General features: G+C 35.1%; 2 protein-coding genes and 1 pseudogene across 2 annotated transcripts; 1 reads left to right on the top strand and 2 right to left on the bottom strand.

Moving 5' to 3' along the window:
- Nucleotides 1–3,516: 3,516 nt before the first annotated feature.
- LOC139813807 (uncharacterized) lies at nucleotides 3,517–5,015 on the bottom strand (annotated as a pseudogene).
- Nucleotides 5,016–5,900: 885 nt separating this feature from the next.
- LOC139813627 (uncharacterized) lies at nucleotides 5,901–6,851 on the top strand. Its single transcript, XM_071779220.1, has 3 exons — nucleotides 5,901–6,147; nucleotides 6,236–6,401; nucleotides 6,570–6,851. Exons 1-3 carry the CDS (start codon nucleotides 5,997–5,999, stop codon nucleotides 6,643–6,645), a joined length of 393 nt encoding a protein of 130 aa, XP_071635321.1. The 5' UTR covers nucleotides 5,901–5,996; the 3' UTR covers nucleotides 6,646–6,851.
- A 9,189-nt stretch (nucleotides 6,852–16,040) lies between these two features.
- LOC139812943 (uncharacterized) lies at nucleotides 16,041–16,810 on the bottom strand. The gene is made up of 3 exons (XM_071778139.1): nucleotides 16,753–16,810; nucleotides 16,554–16,677; nucleotides 16,041–16,479 (listed from the first exon to the last, which is right to left on the bottom strand). Exons 1-3 carry the CDS (start codon nucleotides 16,808–16,810, stop codon nucleotides 16,041–16,043), a joined length of 621 nt encoding a protein of 206 aa, XP_071634240.1.
- Between the last annotated feature and the right edge of the window lie 4,004 nt (nucleotides 16,811–20,814).

Below are 20,814 nucleotides of genomic sequence, written 5' to 3'. Positions count from 1 at the left end.
TTGGCAGATGACAATTGTGAATGGGACATCCATTAAAATTCACCCTGTATATATTATAATCTATTTTATAATGAATATATATATATATATATATATAATATCTTTCTATCTATGAGGTTTAGGTTATCCGAATAACTGAACCAAATTTGTTTCTCTGTAAATAAGAGGTTTTATCTTATAATCGATGTTACTATTTACAATATATACACAAGTTACCAGTTACCTGTAAATAAGAGAAACGACAATTAAGGTTAATTATTCGTCTCTCTTTCACAACTCTTCTTTAATCACCTCTATTCTTTAATAACCTTTTTATTCTCACACGTGTTCTCTCTTATATTTCTTCTCTCTGCTCAGCTGTTCTTTTAGTGCTCGACGGGACATCCAGCGGGTGTCATAGAAACGCGCGTGGAGCCTACTAAGCGCGCTAGATTTAAAGAGAGTGTACTCTCTTTACATCTCCCCTCTCCGGGATGGGAGTTGCACAATCTTCTCAATCGTTCTCGTCCTCTCGCCTTGGAGTTAGTTTTGTCACATGGAATAGGCTTGTATCTTGATTTCTTTTCTCAGTTTTTATTTTATAGATCGAGTTTGAAACTTTTTCTTCTATTGTGAATGGTCCGATTCTTAGTTCTTCTAGCTTTCTCCTGTTGAGTTTGTTTCCATTTTCTATGAATACCGTGTCTCCTACGTTGAATTCGTGGCGTTTTCTATTTTTGTCAAATATATTTTTATTGTACTTATGCGATCTTAGTGTTCTTTCCAATGCTAACTCCTTATCTCTTCTCCAGTCTTCTCCGTTTTTCTTTCTTCTTAATTCTTCTGGTATATTGCTGGTGTCTGTGCCATGTAATAGGTATTCTGGTGTAAATCCTGTGATTGTATGTTCTAGTTTATTATACTTGTTCACACATTCTCTCGCTATCGATGTCCATGCTCTCTTCTTGTTCTCTTCGTTTATTCTACATCTCATTTTATTTATTAGCGTCTGGTTCAACCTTTCGTTCAGACCATTAGAAAATGGTGTATTTATTGCAGTAAAAATTAGTTGCACTTCTTTCTTTTTTAAATAGTCCTTAAATTCTCTCGAATTTATTCCGGGGTATTGATCCGTTAAGATTGTTCCGATATTTTCTATTTCTAGCGCAGTTTGGACTAATTTTATAAAATCATTGGCGTTTTGAGTCTTTGATGTTGAAATAAACGCGTATCTCGTGAAATGATCGACGAGTAGATGTATATATTTTTTGGTCGATCTATTGCTCCCAAATCCTCCAATTGTGTCTATGGACATAATTTCGAAAGCTTTAGTCGCTGGTCCTAACTGTGACATTGAGCCGAATTTATGTTGTCCTCTTGATTTATTTCTAATGCAGGTATCGCATTCTTTACATTTTTTTTTTATATTCTCCATTAAATTTTTAGCAGTGTAATATGGGCTTATTTTCATTCTTGTTTGTGTTATTCCTGTGTGAACCATTCTTTGTGTACTTTCTTAATTAAATCGATACTGGCCTTCTCAGATAATATGATTTTCTCTCTTTTTTTTTATCTTCTTGTAATATATTTCATTTCTTTTTATCAATTTTTCTTTTTCATTTTGTAGTATTATGTTGTTCATCTGATCTAATTTTATTTCATCTATTTCAATAAAATTTACCGTTTTCAATAAGTCCTCTTCTTCTTCTATTTTTGGTTCTAACACCGGGTTTCTACTTAAGCATTCCGCCTCTGTATTATTTTTCCCTGGGATGTATATTATTTTAAAGTCGTATTGGGATAGGTAGTGCGTTAGATCGCCTAATTCTTCGTCTGTTCGTGCTCTTATATTCATGTTTTGTGGTCCGAGTGTATTTCGAAGTATCTCCCTATCAACCAGTGTTGCCAGTACTTTATTGCCTCTTTTATGGCTAGGCATTCGAGATATATCGCTTTTTTTTTCTTTTGTGTTTCATTGAGTTTCTTTGAAAAGTAGGCCACAGGTTTTTCTTTTCCATCCTCTTGTGTTTGTTTTAAAATTGCGCCTATGCCTTTCAGTGATGCATCTGTATATATTTTGATTGAAAGGTCTTTGTCGAATATCTCTAACACTGGTTGGGAGCATAGCATCTCCTTTATGTTTTTGAAAGCCTTTTCGCAGTCCTCTGTCCATACGAATTTTGTATTCTTCCTTAGTAGCTGGTGTAATGGATCTAATAGTATTGAGCTCTTTTCTATATACTCGTGGTAAAAGTTTATTTTTCCCAGAAATTGCCTGATCTGCTTTTGTGTGGTAGGAGTCGGGAATTTTCTTATTGATGTTATGTTGTCTTTCAGTGGTGTAACTGTATTTTCTCCTATTACATGTCCTAAATATCTAACTGAACTAGCAGCGAACGTGCATTTCTTAAATTTTAACCTGAATCCTTCCTTTCTTATTGCATCTAAGACTTTTTTTATGTGGTCTAGGTGCTCTTCAAACGTCCGTGAGTGTATTAGGATGTCGTCTATATAGTTTATCGCAAATTCCAGTAATCCATATTTTCTCAGTATGTTAATCAGGATCCGTTGGAATATAGCTGGAGACGTTTTTAAACCAAACGGTAGGCATGTCCATTGAAAATGACCATCTTGCGTTACAAATCCCGTTTTTCTTCTATCTTCAATTCTTAGTGGTATTGACCAGAAAGCTGAGTTTATGTCTAGTGTCGTGAAGTATTTACAGTTTCTGGCTCTTATTATTATATCCTCTATTAAAGGAAATGGTTGTGCCTGAGGGACAACGTTTTTGTTTAAATCCCTAAAGTCTATGCACATGCGTGTTTTTCCTTCATCTTTCTTATATGCTAGCGTGACCGGTGCAGCAAAAGGACTATAAGATTCTTCAATTAATTCTTTCTCCAGTAATTTGGCTATTTGTTTTTCTATTTCCTTTTTGTCATCTATGTTACATCTATATGGTCTTTTACTGCTGTATTTCTCCACTATTAGATCAATTCTAGCCTCGTACTCGTTTACGGTTCCAACGTCGTATTTGTCCTTTGCAAACACTGATTTGTTGTTATTTATCAATCTTTCTATCTTAATCTTTTTATCTCTATCCAAATGTTCTATCTCTGTTTGGAATTCATCTATTTCCACATGTTCATTAAAATTTACCGAACAATCTATAGCTTCGTTTTTTGTTCCGCTTGATATCATCTTTGATTTTTCTATCTTTTTTTCTGTGTTCTGTGAAACTTCTAAATTTTCATTTAGCCTTAGCTTGAACATGGGGATTAGATCTAATCCTATTATGAAGTCTTCGAAGTCTTCTCTTTCGACTATGTAGATGTCTGCTTCTTTTTCTATGTCCAATATTTTTATTCTTGTTCTTACTAGTCCATTTGTATGATTCACACCATTGACTGACTTTAAGAATATTTTGTTTATGTCTTCTCTATTATCTTTTATCTTTATCCACTTCGAGTTTATTAAGGAGACTTGAGAACCTGGGTCGTATGTTCCCATTATTTCTATCTTATTCTCAATTAGCGTTTTAAGTTTGATCAATGGTGTGATTGCTCGTTTTTTTTCTCTGTACTTAGTTCTACTTCTATTACTGAATTGCTTCCTATAGCTTTAGGTTTCTCTTTTTTCTCTAGTTTAAACCAGCATTTCTCTTCTGGGTGGTATCTTACACCTTTACCTATATCCTCGCACGTCTTGCATGGTTTTTTTTCTTCATTTTTGACTTTGTGTTCTGGTTTACCTTCTTTTTTAAATACTTTCTTTTTCTCTGTCATTCCTTCGAGCTTTTGTAATTCCTTAATTAAATTTTTTGTATCCTTTATTTCATCTCTGTCAATTTTCTCTCTGATGAATTCTGGCAACCCGAATGCGATTCTATCTATCATTGTATCATCGTCCATGTCCTTATTTATTTCTAATAATAGTCGTTCTTTCTTTATCGCATATTGTACTAATGAGCCTTCTTTGTACCTAAAATAGTGAGCATATGTTCTGCTACTCCATCCTTTACTTGAAAAGGTTTCCATTAATACCTGTTTCCATCCGTGCCAATCGTTTTCGTGCTCTCCTTTTATTACTGTAGAAGTGTACCAGTCCTGGCAGGTTCCATCTAAGAATATCCTCAATAATTCGATCTTGGTTTCATCTTTTTCTATTTTAAATCTTCCACATTCCTTCTCAAATGTGCTCAACCATTGTTTAACATTAGATGTTTTATAATTAAATTTTTCCAATACGAATTTATCTGCAATGTGTTTTAAGTTTTTTTCTTCTTTTTTTTTTCCGATTTTTCAACTAATTTTTCCAATATTTTTCCCAAGTCTGAGTGTTCCTTGACATCCTCTGGAGGTATTTGTCTTAAATATCTCCCTCCAAACTGGGCATTTCCTTCCTCGTCCACATATATGCTTTGCAATTCTTTTGACAGCGTTATCCATATTTGTACTTCGTCACGTCTTTTCTGTAATGACTCTTTTACTTTTTTGAAAGCATCCGTATTTCTTAACTCTTTATGCATATCTGAATAAGTGAGTTCCTCCGGTATGGCATATTTCTCTCCTTGTTCTGTAGTGATTGAGGTTATGGCCACCACTGTGTTTTTGCTGTCCTTTGGAGAAGCCACAGCTCTGAACTCAAATTTTAGTCTCATTTTGTGGCAGAAATTGTCGTTTTATAATATCTTTCTATCTATGAGGTTTAGGTTATCCGAATAACTGAACCAAATTTGTTTCTCTGTAAATAAGAGGTTTTATCTTATAATCGATGTTACTATTTACAATATATACACAAGTTACCAGTTACCTGTAAATAAGAGAAACGACAATTAAGGTTAATTATTCGTCTCTCTTTCACAACTCTTCTTTAATCACCTCTATTCTTTAATAACCCTTTTATTCTCACACGTGTTCTCTCTTATATATCTTCTCTCTGCTCAGCTGTTCTTTTAGTGCTCGACGGGACATCCAGCGGGTGTCATAGAAACGCGCGTGGAGCCTACTAAGCGCGCTAGATTTAAAGAGAGTGTACTCTCTTTACATATATATATATATATATATATATATATATATATATATATATATATATATATATATATAGTTGTCTGATCGAAAATGCAAAATATCGATTAATCATAATTGAAGGATAAATGTACAATGCTGGATGTTACTGAAGATGCGAGACAGATTGTGGAAGCTGTAAGAGATATCAACGCGAGGAAGTGTCGCAAGTTGACGCTGATCGTCTTGACGGATATTTTCAAGGGCAGTGATCTGAAAAAAATTGGAGACACAGGTATCGTACTCGTTGTCTACATATCTATATATATAACGGTAGAAAATTAAAGTTTTATATTTACGTTTATTTGTACGCGTAAGTTGTTTTTGGTTTTTTTTTTTTAGATTTTGTAAAACATCCTTTATACGGTCATGGTAAATCGTGGATAAAAAATAACATAGAATGCCTCATGCGCCAAATGGTATTGGAAAAATATTTACGAGAAGATATTCATATAAAAAATAAGATTGTTTACGCGTATGTCACAATTGGACCAAGAGCGACGGAACTTTTAACGAGAAACGACGCAAAGGTATTTTTAATCTCAATGGCGTATTCGGGGGGAGAGGATGGGCAGGCGAAAGGCTAATAAACAAAATTGCGGTACGTTGTAGATATTTTCTGTAGATATAGAGTGACGTTGTACGCGTGTGTCTGTGTGTGTGTGTGTGTTTCAGAGTATAGATATAGAGGAGAAATGGGCGATATATTATTTCGTCTATTATTTGTCGTCTTATACGCGTTTTTATTTTTCTTTAATTTCTAATCAAATTGAAATTGCAATGAGGAAATTGAAAAAAACTATTACAAGCGGCGTAGCTAAAGTTTCAACGAGTGCAAAGAGACTCGCAGAAGACCGCGTAAAAAAAGACGTACAAGTTCGTTGCTATGCCGATTTGATTGCAAAAATAAGAGAACGTGCCGCGACATTGAACGTTTCTGCTTCTTCCATTATGCATGTGTTGGCTGTCAGAGCTATGAGCCAGCGTTTGCCGGATACCAAAGAAGCCATGTTACAAATACCGTACGTTACCGAGGCAAATTTTGATAAATCTGGCAAAGCGCTGTTGAATATTACGCAGAAATACGCGGCGGAAAAAACAGGTACGTGCTGAAGATACTAGCGTGAAACGCTACGTGACGTACCTACCTGACATTCGTGATGAGATTCGCGTTCATTATATTTTTTTAGCTATGTTGCTCGAAAACGACACGACGACGAACGGGAATAAGTGTACGTTCACGTCGTCTGGCATCGAAGATAACGATAGCATTGACACGCATGGTGTGAAACGCAAGATCGACGATACATGTAACGATCTTACTGAAAAAAAGTATAAACAAAGTGGCTCAATGAGGTACGTATAATGAGAGATGGGTCTACACGTCCATGGACACGTTGATCGCTTTCTTTATTTTCGTACACGCGTAACGTAACGCTTGTATGTTGGGAGGGAGAGGAGAACGCATACACGTACATGTAGATATTTAATTTGTATTTTTCTGTTTATTTGCAATGCGCATAGAAGAAATGGCTCATCATCATCATCATCATCGTCATCATCATTTTTGGCGTCGACGAACTCCATGAGAAAGATTTAACGGTATTAAAGAGGACTTGTGTACGCCTTTACTTGCGTACATTTGTGAATAATATTTGTCTGTGCATATTTGTTTCATACACGTTGAGTATTTTTTGCGCACTTTTATACCTACAATGTTTTTCACAAATATACTTACGTACGCTTAAATGCATCTGTATTATTTTTCAACACGCGTGGTTTATAATTGTAATACTTGAAATATACAAAAATAACAAATTACTTGTATAATTATTTATACATTTTCCAACAAGCTGTGTGTGTGTGTGTGTGTGTGTGTGTACGTGTGTGTATGAATCGTTGTGCAGATGGAGTAATTGATTTGAAACGCAAACAATTGCGATCAATTTCGTGTAATTTATTTCAAACATTGATATGCAATTTATTTTTCACAAGTTTTTATTTTTACTCTCGATACGTGGCCGTTCTTTTCGGCTACAAATGCAAATCATACGAATAAACAACCTTTTATTGGAAAAAAATGGCTTTTTAAATACGACTACACTTGATGGAAAAAAAATAAATAAATAATGCGTTGGTAAATTTTTCACGAAACATTTTAATAATATATACAAGTTTAATTGAAATGAAAGTTTAAAGCGCGTAATCTAACTTAAATAAAAAGACGGTTGATTACCGTTAAAGCACGTTCTCGATCCATAAAAGAAAAATACAATTAAATCATAAATAATAAGGCATATAATGCAAGAGGTGACAATGTAAGGAACAAACATACAATAAATACTTTGAAATGTTGCAAATTCATAGTATAATTGATAAAGCAAATATATATATAAGCAAATATATATATATATATATATATATATATAATTCTTTATTCTTGACTCGCCACATATAAAAATTCACCTTGAATCATGACATGTATACATGTATATACATATATTTATTGTATAATTAAAAGGGTGTGACAGAGGTCGACACGGAGCCGAAGGTGTTTCTTTGCTGAATTTCGCATAGTGTTCTCCCGAATATAAGAATATCGTCCATTATTTACCTTCTGTCAAATATGTTGCTTTAAATAAAAACAAATAACATTCAATACAAACATATAGTTGAAAATCTCAAGAGAAATATGAATGTTGCAATTATTTATCTATATTTACTATATCAATTAGGTATGTCTTTAGGCTTAACCAAAGACAATGTATCTCGCCAAACAACCACGGTTCCCCTCTATATTTATTTCGCCATCAAAGATTATGTATAAGCATATATGCAAGGTGTCCGAAAAATCGCCTACTCCACTTTGGGAGGTGATTTGGGATCTGAAAACAAGCAAAAAAGTTTATACAAACATAGGTTCGGAAATGAGCCGTTTTCGATGAGTTATAGTCACTTTTATGTTCAAAAATTGTACGTTAGAATCCGTTTGGCATTCCTCTTTCTTATGTATTTCTTATTAAAAATTTTTGCTTTTTTTATTTTTATTTTTCTTATTTTTTTCAATTTTTTAATATTTGTAAATACGATTACATTATTTTTAAAAGAAATCAGTTGTTTTCACGGCTACTTGAAATCATAGTCCGGGAGCCAGCGACCTTTTTCAATGACCAAAACCACAAAAGCTGAAAATTTTTCTTAAGCTTTATTTGGTATCACTAGTAAGTGAATGGACCTCCAGCTGGCGCACTTCCGGGGGGTGTAGCTGCGGCAGCCTCCCACACACGTAAAATAATAATAAAAAAAAACTAATACCGCAAAAGCTGAAACTTTGTTAACATGTTGATTATGTTACAATTAAATGAAAAAACGTATCCAGCCGAATTTAGAGTGGGGGATTATGCCCCAGCTTTTCACGTAAAGAAGTGAAAAATATGCTCTGAGTAAACTGATACCGCAAAAGCTGAAATTTGGTAAACTAATAGTTAAGATAATAACTTAAACGAAAAAAACATCCAGCTTTATATTTAGTAGGGGTAAAGTGCCCAGCTGATGCAGTGAAAGATGCTGCGCATCGATATGCGTGCGGGCGCGTTGCATCTTTGACTGCATCAGCTGGACACTTTTCCCTCACTAAATATAAAGCTGGATATTTTTTTGTTTAACTTATTCAGTTAACTATTGTATTACCAAATTTCAGCTCTTGCGGTATCAGATATCTATACTTTTCTCATTAGACACAGCGCGTCCATGCAGTTATTGGATGATATATACGTATAACTTTTCTGCTCTAAAGGAAGATAATAAAAAATGTTTACTATTAATTATTAAAAAATTTTTTTAGTATTTATTTAAAAAAATATACTAAAAATAAAAATAAACATACATAGTGTTAATACGCGTAAAGTAATATAATAATGTACAAATTTTTTAGATTTCGCCTTCTTCGGATTCATCGTCATCGAACTCATTATCGCTTTCGTTATCGCTGCAATTGATGTCGATCTGTGAAATATCTTCACCATCTGTAAACATATATAATAATAATATATTAAAAGACATAGATGATAATTATATAAAAACACGCGAGAGCAAAATTTTAACGCAAATCAGATTATTAACTATAAAAAAAGTTTACATGCTATACGAAATTGTTATAAATATTATTCAATTTTATTTTAAAATTAAAATTATATAGATAAAATTAAAAAGAAAATAATCAAAAATTTACATTGAAATAATTAAAAAAAATAATGAAATGAGAGAAATATATCAGTATTATTTTAACCTGTTCTACTGTTTTGGTCATCATCGATAATTATATCTCCAAGGGAAGAGGGTAGCTGCTCACCCTCGAACCATTTGAAAAGATATTTTCCCTCCTTCTCTTCTCAGCCAAAATCAGTCGGATGTAATGCCGTTGGAACCTGAAGATGAGCGTGTGCCCAAATATTTGCTATATATGTTGTCCGCAGCAAATGTTGGTGCAGCTCAATTTTGCAGGGAGGCAGAGCTGATCCGTCGATATTATTCTTCAGTAAACGGAATATGTCATCGTTTCGTACAATATTGTATGTCTTCAAAAATGTTGTAACTCGTGCTTCGTTGACTTTGTTGATTTTTTTGAATCCATACATACGACAAACATATTCTTCTGTATTATCAAACGTACTCTGCAACTCGTCGTCAGGTGCGTTGCTTAGTTTGATAAAACTATCGATATATATTTTAGCGATAGCGAGATCGTAAGTAACTTGCATATACTTTTCGCCGCATTCCCTAGCAACCTGTTGACTCTGCTTCATAGTTTCCACAACAACTGATTTGCTCGTCGGTGAGGCGTTAATTGTGGTTAAGTAGCAAAGCTTTTGCGTTGGAGCTGTGTCCTTGTAGATCAAGCTATTAAAACCAACCCACATCGGTGTTTTGGGTACTTCAAGGTAGTGGGAAAGCATGAACGCGAAATTAATTTTTTGTAACCATTCTGAACTCGGGGTTGTTAAATCTGATGAAACATCTGCAGGCTGTAAACGTTCGTGAAGTTTTGGTGTCTTAGTGTACGGTTCTAACTCGTGAGTAATTGCGTCGAAAGTCCGCCTTCGTTTATTAGATTTTTTGGAAGGGCCTGCTGTACTTATTTCAGCGCTGTTGTCCTCATTATCATGCTCAATAGAATTATCAATATTTTGAAAAATGATACCCACGGTGTCGTGCAGTGTGTCCTTACCGGATATCTTTGTCGCATCGACGAATCGATCGAAATTATTAAATGCGACACCAGTGCATAGATTTCTTGAACGAATGATGCCTTCAGGACAAACATCAGGACGCATGCTAGAAGTAAACGTGGTTTCAGTCTCGATACCCTCCAGACTTGTGTAGCTACAGCAGTGGCCATATCGGTTGATAATGTTAACAATCTTCTTGCTATTTGTTAAACTTTTTAGACTCATACCAAGGCATATATGTTTCGAAGGTTTTATTCGTCCATTCGACACTGCATATATGATATCCTCGGAAAAAGATTTTGCTAATCTATTTCTACTGTCGCCGCGCTTACGACGATGATTTGGCCCACTAAGTAAATTTAAATAAAAATCAATTAAGTTCTCTGGAATGTCACACTCTCCTTTGATTAAATCTGCAGAGTTGAGCTGATCTGGCAATTTGTTTTGTTTGACATTCTGTATTTCCTGTCTTAAAATTAATGCTGCATGCAATAAAACTTCCTTTTTTTCGATGCGATGAAATTGTTGTTCTACGACAACGCCTTTGTAAGGTTTCACAAGTTTTTTATTATTGTGCGACACGATGGTTATTTTTTTTGAAAATGTAGCTAGAAGACGATTTTCTAGATGATACGGCTTCGTCGTATATGCATCTGTGTTTGCCTTGTGTCCTTCCAAATAATCTATAAATATTGTGTTCAGATACGACAGGAAAAACGACTGATTTTTGGCGATGATATTTTCTGACACAAATTTACATACTTCTTCATATGCTTGAGAATGAACATCACGAGCTGTATGCCACTCTGTCCTTGGCTTCTCTTTACTTTTCTTCGATACCGCTGTATTTTCGTATTTTTTTCGGCATATCGTATGATAAAATATTAATTTGTCTTCTAACGCCAAGTTATGCAATTTTTGAACAAACTGTATATCGTTCAAGTCCATTGCAATTTGCTGTATAGTTGATAATGCTTTTTCCTTCTCTAATAGATGTAATTGTTGCTCCCGGCCTTGACGTTTTTTCCTATTTTTATCACAAAATAAACAAATAGGATTATGTGATGCCTCTTGAACAATGCCAGATACGTCAACATTGTCAACTACAGCCACATCGTCTGGATCAGTGGCATCCTCGCCCCCAGCAACATCGTCGCCTGCGTCGACATTTTCGCGTTCAGCTTTCTCGTTTTCAGCATCAACCTCACCTTCTCCTTCAACTGCAGCCTCACCTCTACCGCCATCCACGCCTTCAATAACACCCTCGTTTCCAGCGGCATGCTCGCCTTCCACAGCACTGTCGTGAATAAAAAATAATTTTATAATAAATCATGCATGCATAATATAGAAAAGAGTAATGTACTAGAGATAATGTACTAATGTATTAATGTAAACAAAAATTTTTACAGAATGTAAGATCAAAATTAATTTTATAATCTTTAAGGAAAAATATTTTAATTACACTTATTTATCTTATAATAGAAGCACTTACTCTGTACTTGAAGATGAGGATGCCTGCTTTTTCGGATCATATCCTCTCTGTTTGGGCGGTAATGCTGTAAAACGGTTGTGGCACTGACTGTGATAAACTTGAAAACTGTTCGGCTTTTCCGGCAACACAACGTTCGAGAAAGCCAAATCAGCGTGTTTCCGAATTTTTAATATGGCTATACACTTCTTTAACTTGTCCGCATCAAAAAGATTTAATTTTCCGCTTTTTTGGAGCAAAATACGCAAAACGGATGTACGTTAGACATTGTCGCAGCTCCGATTGGTACAAGTTCAACGGTCGCACTAGATAGCTTGGCGTCACTCTGGCAAATTCGGAGCATAGAGACGCCAAATTTGCTAGTGTAAATATTTACTAAAACTCTTTAAATTCAAGAACTTGTGAGATAGTATAATAACGTCTGCATGGACGCTCTGTGTTTAATGAGAAAAGTATAAATATCTGATACCGCAAGAGCTGAAATTTGGTAATACAATAGTTAACTGAACAAGTTAAACGAAAAAAATATCCAGCTTTATATTTAGTGAGGGAAAAGTGTCCAGCTGATGCAGTCAAAGATACAACGCGCCCGAGCGCATACCGATGCACAGCGTCATTCACTGCATCAGCTGGGCACTTTTCCCCCACTAAATATAAAGCTGGATGTTTTTTTCGTTTAAGTTATTAACTTAACTATTAGTTTACAAAATTTCAGCTTTTGCGGTATCAGTTTACTCAGCGCATATTTTTCACTTCTTTACGTGAAAAGCTGGGGCATAATCCCCCACTCTACATTCAGCTGGATACGTTTTTTCATTTCTTTATAACATAATCAACATGTTAACAAAGTTTCAGCTTTTGCGGTATTAGTTTTTTTTTATTATTATTTTACGTGTGTGGGAAGCTGCCGCAGCTACACCCCCCGGAACTGCGCAAGCTGGAGGTCCATTCACTTACTAATGATACCAAATAGAGCTTAGGAAAAATTTTCAGCTTTTGTGAAATGACTAACTCTAAACGGTCGCTGGCTCCCGGACTATCAGTTGTTTTTACGCCTATTCAAAATCGGTAAGTAACTCACGGCTTTTCAATAAATTTCAAATTATTATTTAACAACACCTTACTTTAAGATTGTATCTAATCTTTCCGTATTCATCGCAGGATCGTTTGTTTTAATAAATTAGCTAATATTTAACCCTCAGTGTACGATCTGGGTTAGCGTAACCCGAGCCGAATTTTGAAAGTAGCGCCATTTTAAAGGAAGTGAATGGTGGGGGTCCGTACCGGGGGGGGGGGAAATCTTTGAGGTAGCTACTATGTAAGCGCCAAGGGGCAGCGTCAATCTACGCTTGGTGCTCAAGGTATACGAGTTTGAAAATTAAACTCGGGTAGTCTACACCCAGTTCGTACGGAACGTTACAAAATCCATGTTTTTCAAACAAAAAAATTTGTGTTTTTCGAGTATTTGCTGCAGTAGAGTATTCTGGTATGTATAATTTACTATTTTTAATATACTTTTGTGCATTCTAACCTCAAAATGATGCTCTGTAGCATACCAGCATAACGTATCCATGCAATTTTTGTTATTTATTTATATTATACTAATCAACAACATCCAAAAAAACTATTTTTACTTTAAGATATTTTTTTTGCGTTATTACGATAAATCAAGCAAGTAACGTTATATCGCTATCGCAAAAAAACGGGTATTTTCATAGTTCAAAAAAAATATACTTTTTGGAATGGATCAAAAAACGAATTCAGCCATTTCAAAGAACAACTTTTTAGCTTTCAAACGCGACTTAAAAAATGTCGATATTTTTTTTTTTCATAAAGTTATGCAATTTAAAAGAAAAAATGAATTTTTATGAAAATTTTTTGAATGGTTTACATTTTCAAATGTATCTTTGTTTAAACAAATAAGGTAATAAATCTACCAACGCCATTGTATTTTTGAGAAAATTTCCGATCCAAAGAAAAAAAAATTTGTTTCAATTGATAAATTACAGCCCGATATACAGTCAATCAAAGTCGCCGGGTTAGGCTAACCCATGTCCGTACGGAACGTAACTTTTTTATTAGATCGTACACTGAGGGTTAAAAATAAAAATTTTTAATTTAAGAAATACGTAAGAAGGATGAGGGATGTCAAACGGATTCTAACGTACGATTTTTGAACATAAAAGTAGCTATATGAACCTTTTTGCTTGTTTTTAGGTCCCGAATCTCCTCCCGTAGTGTAGACGATTTTTCGGACACTCTGTATATTACAATGTCATTTTGGAGCAACTTTTTTTTTTAATTCACAAATAGCATATATATTTGTAGAAAAGTAAAATAAAATGCCAGTAAAATTTTTAACCTATAGAGCCGGTTGTTCCACCTTTCAGGGCCGGTTGTTCCACTTTCAGATAAACTATCTGGTAACTTATCTGATGGATAAATGTCTGTAGAGCGTTGTTCCATTTTTCGGTAAAATTTAACTTCCTGATAAATGGCCACTATCGACAGATAAATTACACGGTACTTTGGGTACCGTGTAAGCCACTTATCTGACAGATAAATGCGTAGTGGGATTAGAAATCATACCCCGTCAGCGGGAGATGCGCAGCGCTGGTGTATCTGACGTTTCACGCATTTGTATATTAATATTTTGCGATAAAGAATTTGGATATTATCGAACGGACGGTATCGGACGGTATCGAAAATGGAACCAGGATTATGCGAAAATCAACTTCTTTATGGTGACGAAGATGATAACGAAGAATCTGATGAAGAAATATATATAGTGGTGCTTCGCAAGCGATATACAGTTCGTCCACGTCCAAATTTATTTAACGAATATGATAATATAAAATTTGTAAGACGGTTTCGATTTCACAAACGCACTGTCCAGGTGATTTTAAATCTTATTGAAGAGAGAATAAGAAGCAGGACTGACAGGTAGATATTAAACGTATTTCTTATTTTTAGGTTATTTCAATAATGTATATGCTGTATAAGCAAGGATACTCGTGCAGCTATAACATATATGATAGTATATTAATATACAAGTATAAATTTTTATTTCAGAAATCATGCTGTATCACCACTACACCAGCTATTACTTACTTTAAGATTTTATGCAACTGGAACCTTTCAAGTTGCAATTGGTAATTTTGGTGGTATTCACAAATCCACAATGTGCAGGATTATAAAAAAGGTTACAGAAGCAGTAGCTTCTTTACGTCCACGATATATTAATTTCCCTAATTCAAATCAGAGTCTAAGGGACACAAAACGAAGATTTTACAACATTGCTCGTTTCCCCAAAGTTGTAGGAGCAATTGATTGTACTCATGTCAAAATACAATCGCCAAGTATGTATTAGGTTGAAAATAATGAATAATAAATCTATAGTATTTATATCTTGCTTATATTTATAGGTGGAGAAGAGGCTGAAGTATATAGAAATAGAAAAGGGATATTTACTATGAATGTGCAGGCTGTTTGTGACAGTGCTTTACGAATTTTGGACATTGTAGCACGGTGGCCTGGTTCAACCCATGATGCTACCATCTTTAATGCTAGCAGAGTACGTGCAAGATTTATTAATGCCGAAATGGGAAATGCACTATTACTTGGTGACAGTGGTTATGCTTGCACTAATTTTTTATTGACACCATTGCTTGAAATTCATAATCGAGCTGAACAATTATATAATGAATCTCAAATACGAACACGAAATGTCATTGAAAGATGTTTTGGAGTATGGAAACGAAGATTTTGTGCATTGGCATTTGATCTAAGAGTTCAACCTGCAACTGCACAAGCTGTAATAGTAGCTACTGCAGTACTACATAATATTGCACGAGACATGGCAGAACCTGATCCTCCAGTCGATTTTGAGGCTGAAGCTGTAATTGAGGAATTGGAAATCCAACAAGTACAATTTCATAATGGCATTGATAATGCAAATGAACGGCGATCATTAATTGATACATATTTTACAGGGTAATGTATTATTTTCTTCACAATTTAAAAAACTATTTCTTTCTAACACAATTTTTGTTTACAGTCTTGTCCGTTGAAGTGTACAATTGGTTAAAATTAATATAGTCTGACATCAGGAATGGAAAATTATATAATTATACATAACACTTTTGATTTGGGAACGATTTAATCACAAAAATTAATTTCCACATAGCTGTTTTGATTTTATAACATAAACCATTTACCTTTGTAACATAACATTTATATCTATTTTATAATATGTAATATAATAAAGAAATTTTACAATCAGTCTGTGTAGAGTTTGTCTAATTCAGCTTCCATTATCTGTCTTAGCAATACTCTCGTTTCGCTTTCAACTTTAGCAGCTTTTAACCGTTCTGTATTTATCTCGCGTTCTACGAAGAATTGGTTTTCTTTTATCTCCAGTTCTTTCTTTAATATGTTCATTCTTATTTCGTGAAGTTCTTTCTTCATTTCTCGGTCTCGTTCTGAGGTTTCGTGAGAAATTTGCTGATGTATTTTTTTCAATCTTTTATTAGTACGTAGTTCTGGCGTTATTTTCTTTCTCAACATACCAACATCAATCTCGTTAGTAATTGTTTTCCTCTTAGTTCCTCGATTGCTGTCTTGATTGTTAGACTTTTCAATTCCTCTATTATTCTCTTCGTTGTCAGAAATGATTAAAAATTCCGCATCAAATTGTTCATCATGTGATCTTGTAGGACTAATTTGTTTGATAAAGAATGTGTTTTTAATTATTTTATTCGTGCATTAAAATATGCGTATCAATATATTTACAATGTACATACCATCCCCATATGTATATTATCAACATGTACAGTGTCATTTGTATCCATAGAATGTAGGTCCGTACCTGCAACTGTTGCATTTTTCTGAACTGTTGCATTTTCCTGGCTGGTTTCTGTTAAAATTCCATAATATAATTTTAAAGCTATCTTATATAATAAGATAATATATATCTTATAAAATGATATACCTAATGGTTGATCGCAATCCCACACAGATGGTAGACCTTCTACAGATGATGGCTGCATCGAAAGAATATTTCTTCAATGTCAGTTAAGGATCGAATTTGTGGTTTACCTCCACCAGTCTTAAATTGCTCCATTCTATTATGGGCTAATTTTTTCTTAATGTTTTTTTTCATATCTCCATATTTTGCTTTTAATGTCTTTTTTGATCGAAACACTTCGCCAGAGTTGGAATTAAATGCTTCAGCTACTTTTTCCCATGCAGCATCTTTATCTCGCCAAGTTGTAGCATCTGTTTTTTTACACTCTATTATGTTTTTAAATTCGTGTACTGTCGAGACCAATATCTCAATTTCTTTATTAGAGAAATTGGAACTTCTTTCTCTTTTTCTCTTTTCGGTCATTCCTTTAGCATAAATTATTAAAATATATTAGATATATCTTATAATATATTTATATTTATTGTATGTACATAATTGTTACATTTTACTTGTATTCTATTATTATAAAAATGTTGCATATACGAATGAGTAATAATAGCCCGCCAGAAAATAAAGGTTAAGATGCACCCACTTGAAGTTGGCTGACAAACGTTTCCGGAAATAATAATCGCGATATATTTCTCTTAACTAGCAGGTAAATACTAAATACCAATAGGATTAATAACCGTGGAACAACGCTCACGTATAAGTAGCTGGTAAACTATTCGGTAAGATTTATCCTATAGGTAGTAATCTGTCGAGTAAGCCGAGATTTATCGAAAGGTGGAACAACCGGCCCTCAATAAATTTCGACTTATTCGACAGATTACTACCTATAGGATAAATCTTACCGGGTAGTTTACCAGTTATTTAATGAGTGTTCCACGATTATTAATCCTATACAAATTCTCTATATTATCATATTTGTTCGGGCGTCGCTTTCCGACGGTCGCCCTGAATGTGGATTCCGCTCAGAGTTGAGCGAGAAGCGTGGATAACGCGAGTCGTAAATTCGCGGGAGGAATGAGGATTAAAGCACTCGGAACACAGATTGCACAAAGAAATATATAGTCTTTATTTCAAGAACGGAAAAGACGCGAGGGGGAACAACGGATCGTGCGCCGCGAAGTCGGAAATCTTCTGAGTCGTTCGTAATTTTCTGCCAAGTATCGCGAACGGAAATCTTGTCTCAGCTTCTCGCATCGAAGCCTCTCGCGGAACGGAGATCTTGTACGCGTCGAACGGAAATCTTGAGCGCGCGGCAGAAGAACGATCGCGAGCGGAGCACGACCGGAAGTTTTCGGACCCCTCGCTAAGTAGCACACTTAATGAAAAAATATAAGTAACTTTGATCCGCACTTTAAGACGAAACGAGCGAGTAGCGATTCAAGCAGCGATTTAAGAGGGAGAGAGCCGTGCTGTCTTTAGACGAGGATTGATACGCGACGACTTTCGGCTATGAGTTCTGGCCCACGACTTGAGGCTAGGAATCCTCAGCAACGACTGACTGTCCGGCGAGCAAATTCGCCGTTTACTCAAGAGGGTTGTTTTTCAGGAACGAACGCGCGATGAGAGCTGAATCGCTATTCGTCCGTATGGTCACATCACGCGTCACAACAGCCGTTTCCGTGCTTCGACAAATAAGGGAGCACTCTCGTAACGCGTGATCGCGATCGATGGGCTTCGAGGGCGCGGGGATCGCGGGGAACGTATATTTCGAACAAGTTCGACAGAGCTCGAACAACATAAACATCGGTATTTCTCGATGTTAAATATAATAATGTTTTCGAGCCGATGTTTCGCGTAGGAAAGTTCGACGGATCTCGAACAATATTCGTGAAATAAATTTGGACGTGGATGAACTGTATATCGCTTGCGAAGCACCACTATATATATTTCTTCATCAAATTTTTCGTTATCATCTTCGTCACCATAAAGAAATTTATTTTCGCATAATCCTGGTTCCATTTTTGATACCGTCCGACACCATCCGTTCGATAACATCCAAATTTTTTATCGCAAAATATTAATATACAAATGCGTGAAACGTTTGATACATCAGCGCTGCGCATCTCCCACTGATGGGGTATGATTTCTAATCCCACTACGCATTTATCTGTCAGATAAGTCTTATACGGTACCCAAAGTACCGTGTAATTTATCTGTCGATAGTGGCCATTTATTGGAAAGTTACATTTTGCCGAGAAATGGAACAATGCTCTTAAGGCCGGGTTGTTCCACCTTTCGATAAATCTCGGCTTACTCGACAGATTACTACCTATAGGATAAATCTTACCGGGTAGTTTACCAGCTATTTAGTGAGCGTTGTTCCATGGTTATTAATCCTATACAAATTCTATATTATCATATTCGTTAAATAAATCTGGACGTGGACGAACTGTATATTGCTTGCGAAGCACCACTATATATATTTCTTCATCAGATTCTTCGTTATCATCTTCGTCACCATAAAGAAATTGATTTTTGCATAATCCTGGTTCCATTTTCGATACCGTCCGATACCGTCCGTTCGATAATATCCAAATTCTTTATCGCAAAATATTAATATACAAATGCGTGAAACGTCAGATCACCAGCGCTGCGCATCTTCCGCTGACGGGGTATGATTTCTAATCCCACTACGCATTTATCTGTCAGATAAGTCTTACACGGTACCCAAAGTACCGTGTAATTTATCTGTCGATAGTGGCCATTTATCAGGAAGTTAAATTTTACCGAGAAATGGAACAACGCTCTACCAGACATTTATCCATCAGATAAGTTACCAGATCGTTTATCTGAAAGTGGAACAACCGGCCCTTAGACATTTATCCATCAGATAAGTTACCAATAGTTTATTTAAAAGTGGAATAACCGGCCCTTAATTTTAATATTAATAGGTTGCTTATTGCGATTTTTTATTTTTCATTAAATAAGATTGAAAAAATTTTACAACCATCAAACAGAGTACGACATTATTGCGCTATATAGATTTTTTGTAGTAAATTTTTCACTCTACAAACAAGATCTCTCATTACTTTTTTGCAACGTCAACCACTCAAAATATAATCACAGTTAAAATGTGATAAATTTTATAAAATTTGTTTTTGCCTTCTTATAAATTTCGTATCATATTATTTGTTAAAAAATTATGAAATAATCAATAAACAATTTTGTAGAAAATTTAACAATTTACAAAAAAGGTCTTGTATTTTTTTATAAATATCACCATTTAGACGATATTAAAGAGATATTCTCTCCTTTAAAAGATTAAAGGAGAAAAAATGAGTGACTGCTCACGCGTGCTAGGCTAGCGGAGTATCGGCTAAACGCAGTCATTGAGAGTGACGTGAGAAAGCGGAGAACGGAACTAATAATGCGTGGACGTACTCCGCGTGGTTAATCTCCAAGTGGGCGGAAGAAAAGAGGCAGGCCTCCTTCAAGATGGAATATTAATCAATCATTAACGAAATCTTAATTTCATTTCCCGCCATTTTTAAATTTCCATGCTCTATACCAAGGGTACACACAAACGTCACCGTTTACGCACAAGCTTACCAACGACAATCAGGCGTGAAGTACATACTTGATACATGTTTCGATCGCTCGTGTGTAGTAGTGGTCCGCCTGGCCTATCCACATACATATCGCAGACTACATACTTGTCATCTGTACACGTAAAAAGCAAGTAGCAAACGGAATAACGAGTTGTGCATAAAATCAAAGTCTACGTTGTAAGTTGATATATACATATATATATATATATATATATATCGCGCGAACATAAACGTTTCAATTTACAATTCACATCTGTAAATGTGGCGAAAAATATTAGGTTGCGGTCCAATTGACACTATACAAATACTTTGATGCATTCTTCTTTTCCTTTTATCTTCATTGGAGAAAAGGATAAAATAATGCTTCGAAGCATTTGTAGAGTCAAGTGCACCGCAGTCTATATATGACGTATCGCGAATATAAAGAAAATCATTAATTGCGATGAGTGCCGGCGCGCGCGTGCTCGCGTTTCGTTAATAGTCCTTTGACCGTTAGACCCCGGACACACAAAATTTTATTTGTAACAGT

This window comes from Temnothorax longispinosus, chromosome 5 (assembly GCF_030848805.1).
Source record: "Temnothorax longispinosus isolate EJ_2023e chromosome 5, Tlon_JGU_v1, whole genome shotgun sequence".
NCBI lineage: Eukaryota > Metazoa > Arthropoda > Insecta > Hymenoptera > Formicidae > Temnothorax > Temnothorax longispinosus.
Note: the sequence above shows the minus strand (reverse complement) of the source record. Positions and strands in the feature narration are given on the sequence as shown.

Excerpts from the sequence above, each read along its gene's own strand:
- LOC139812943 (XM_071778139.1), bottom strand. The coding sequence starts at position 16,810 with ATGCAGCCATCATCTGTAGAAGGTCTACCATCTGTGTGGGATTGCGAT. Across the intron at positions 16,678-16,752 it reads GGATTGCGATCAACCATTAG|AAACCAGCCAGGAAAATGCA; the intron begins GTATATCATTTT and ends GAATTTTAACAG. Across the intron at positions 16,480-16,553 it reads ATGGGGATGGTATGTACATT|TCCTACAAGATCACATGATG; the intron begins GTAAATATATTG and ends CAAACAAATTAG.
- LOC139813627 (XM_071779220.1), top strand. The coding sequence starts at position 5,997 with ATGCATGTGTTGGCTGTCAGAGCTATGAGCCAGCGTTTGCCGGATACC. Across the intron at positions 6,148-6,235 it reads ATACGCGGCGGAAAAAACAG|CTATGTTGCTCGAAAACGAC; the intron begins GTACGTGCTGAA and ends ATATTTTTTTAG. Across the intron at positions 6,402-6,569 it reads AAACAAAGTGGCTCAATGAG|AAGAAATGGCTCATCATCAT; the intron begins GTACGTATAATG and ends CAATGCGCATAG.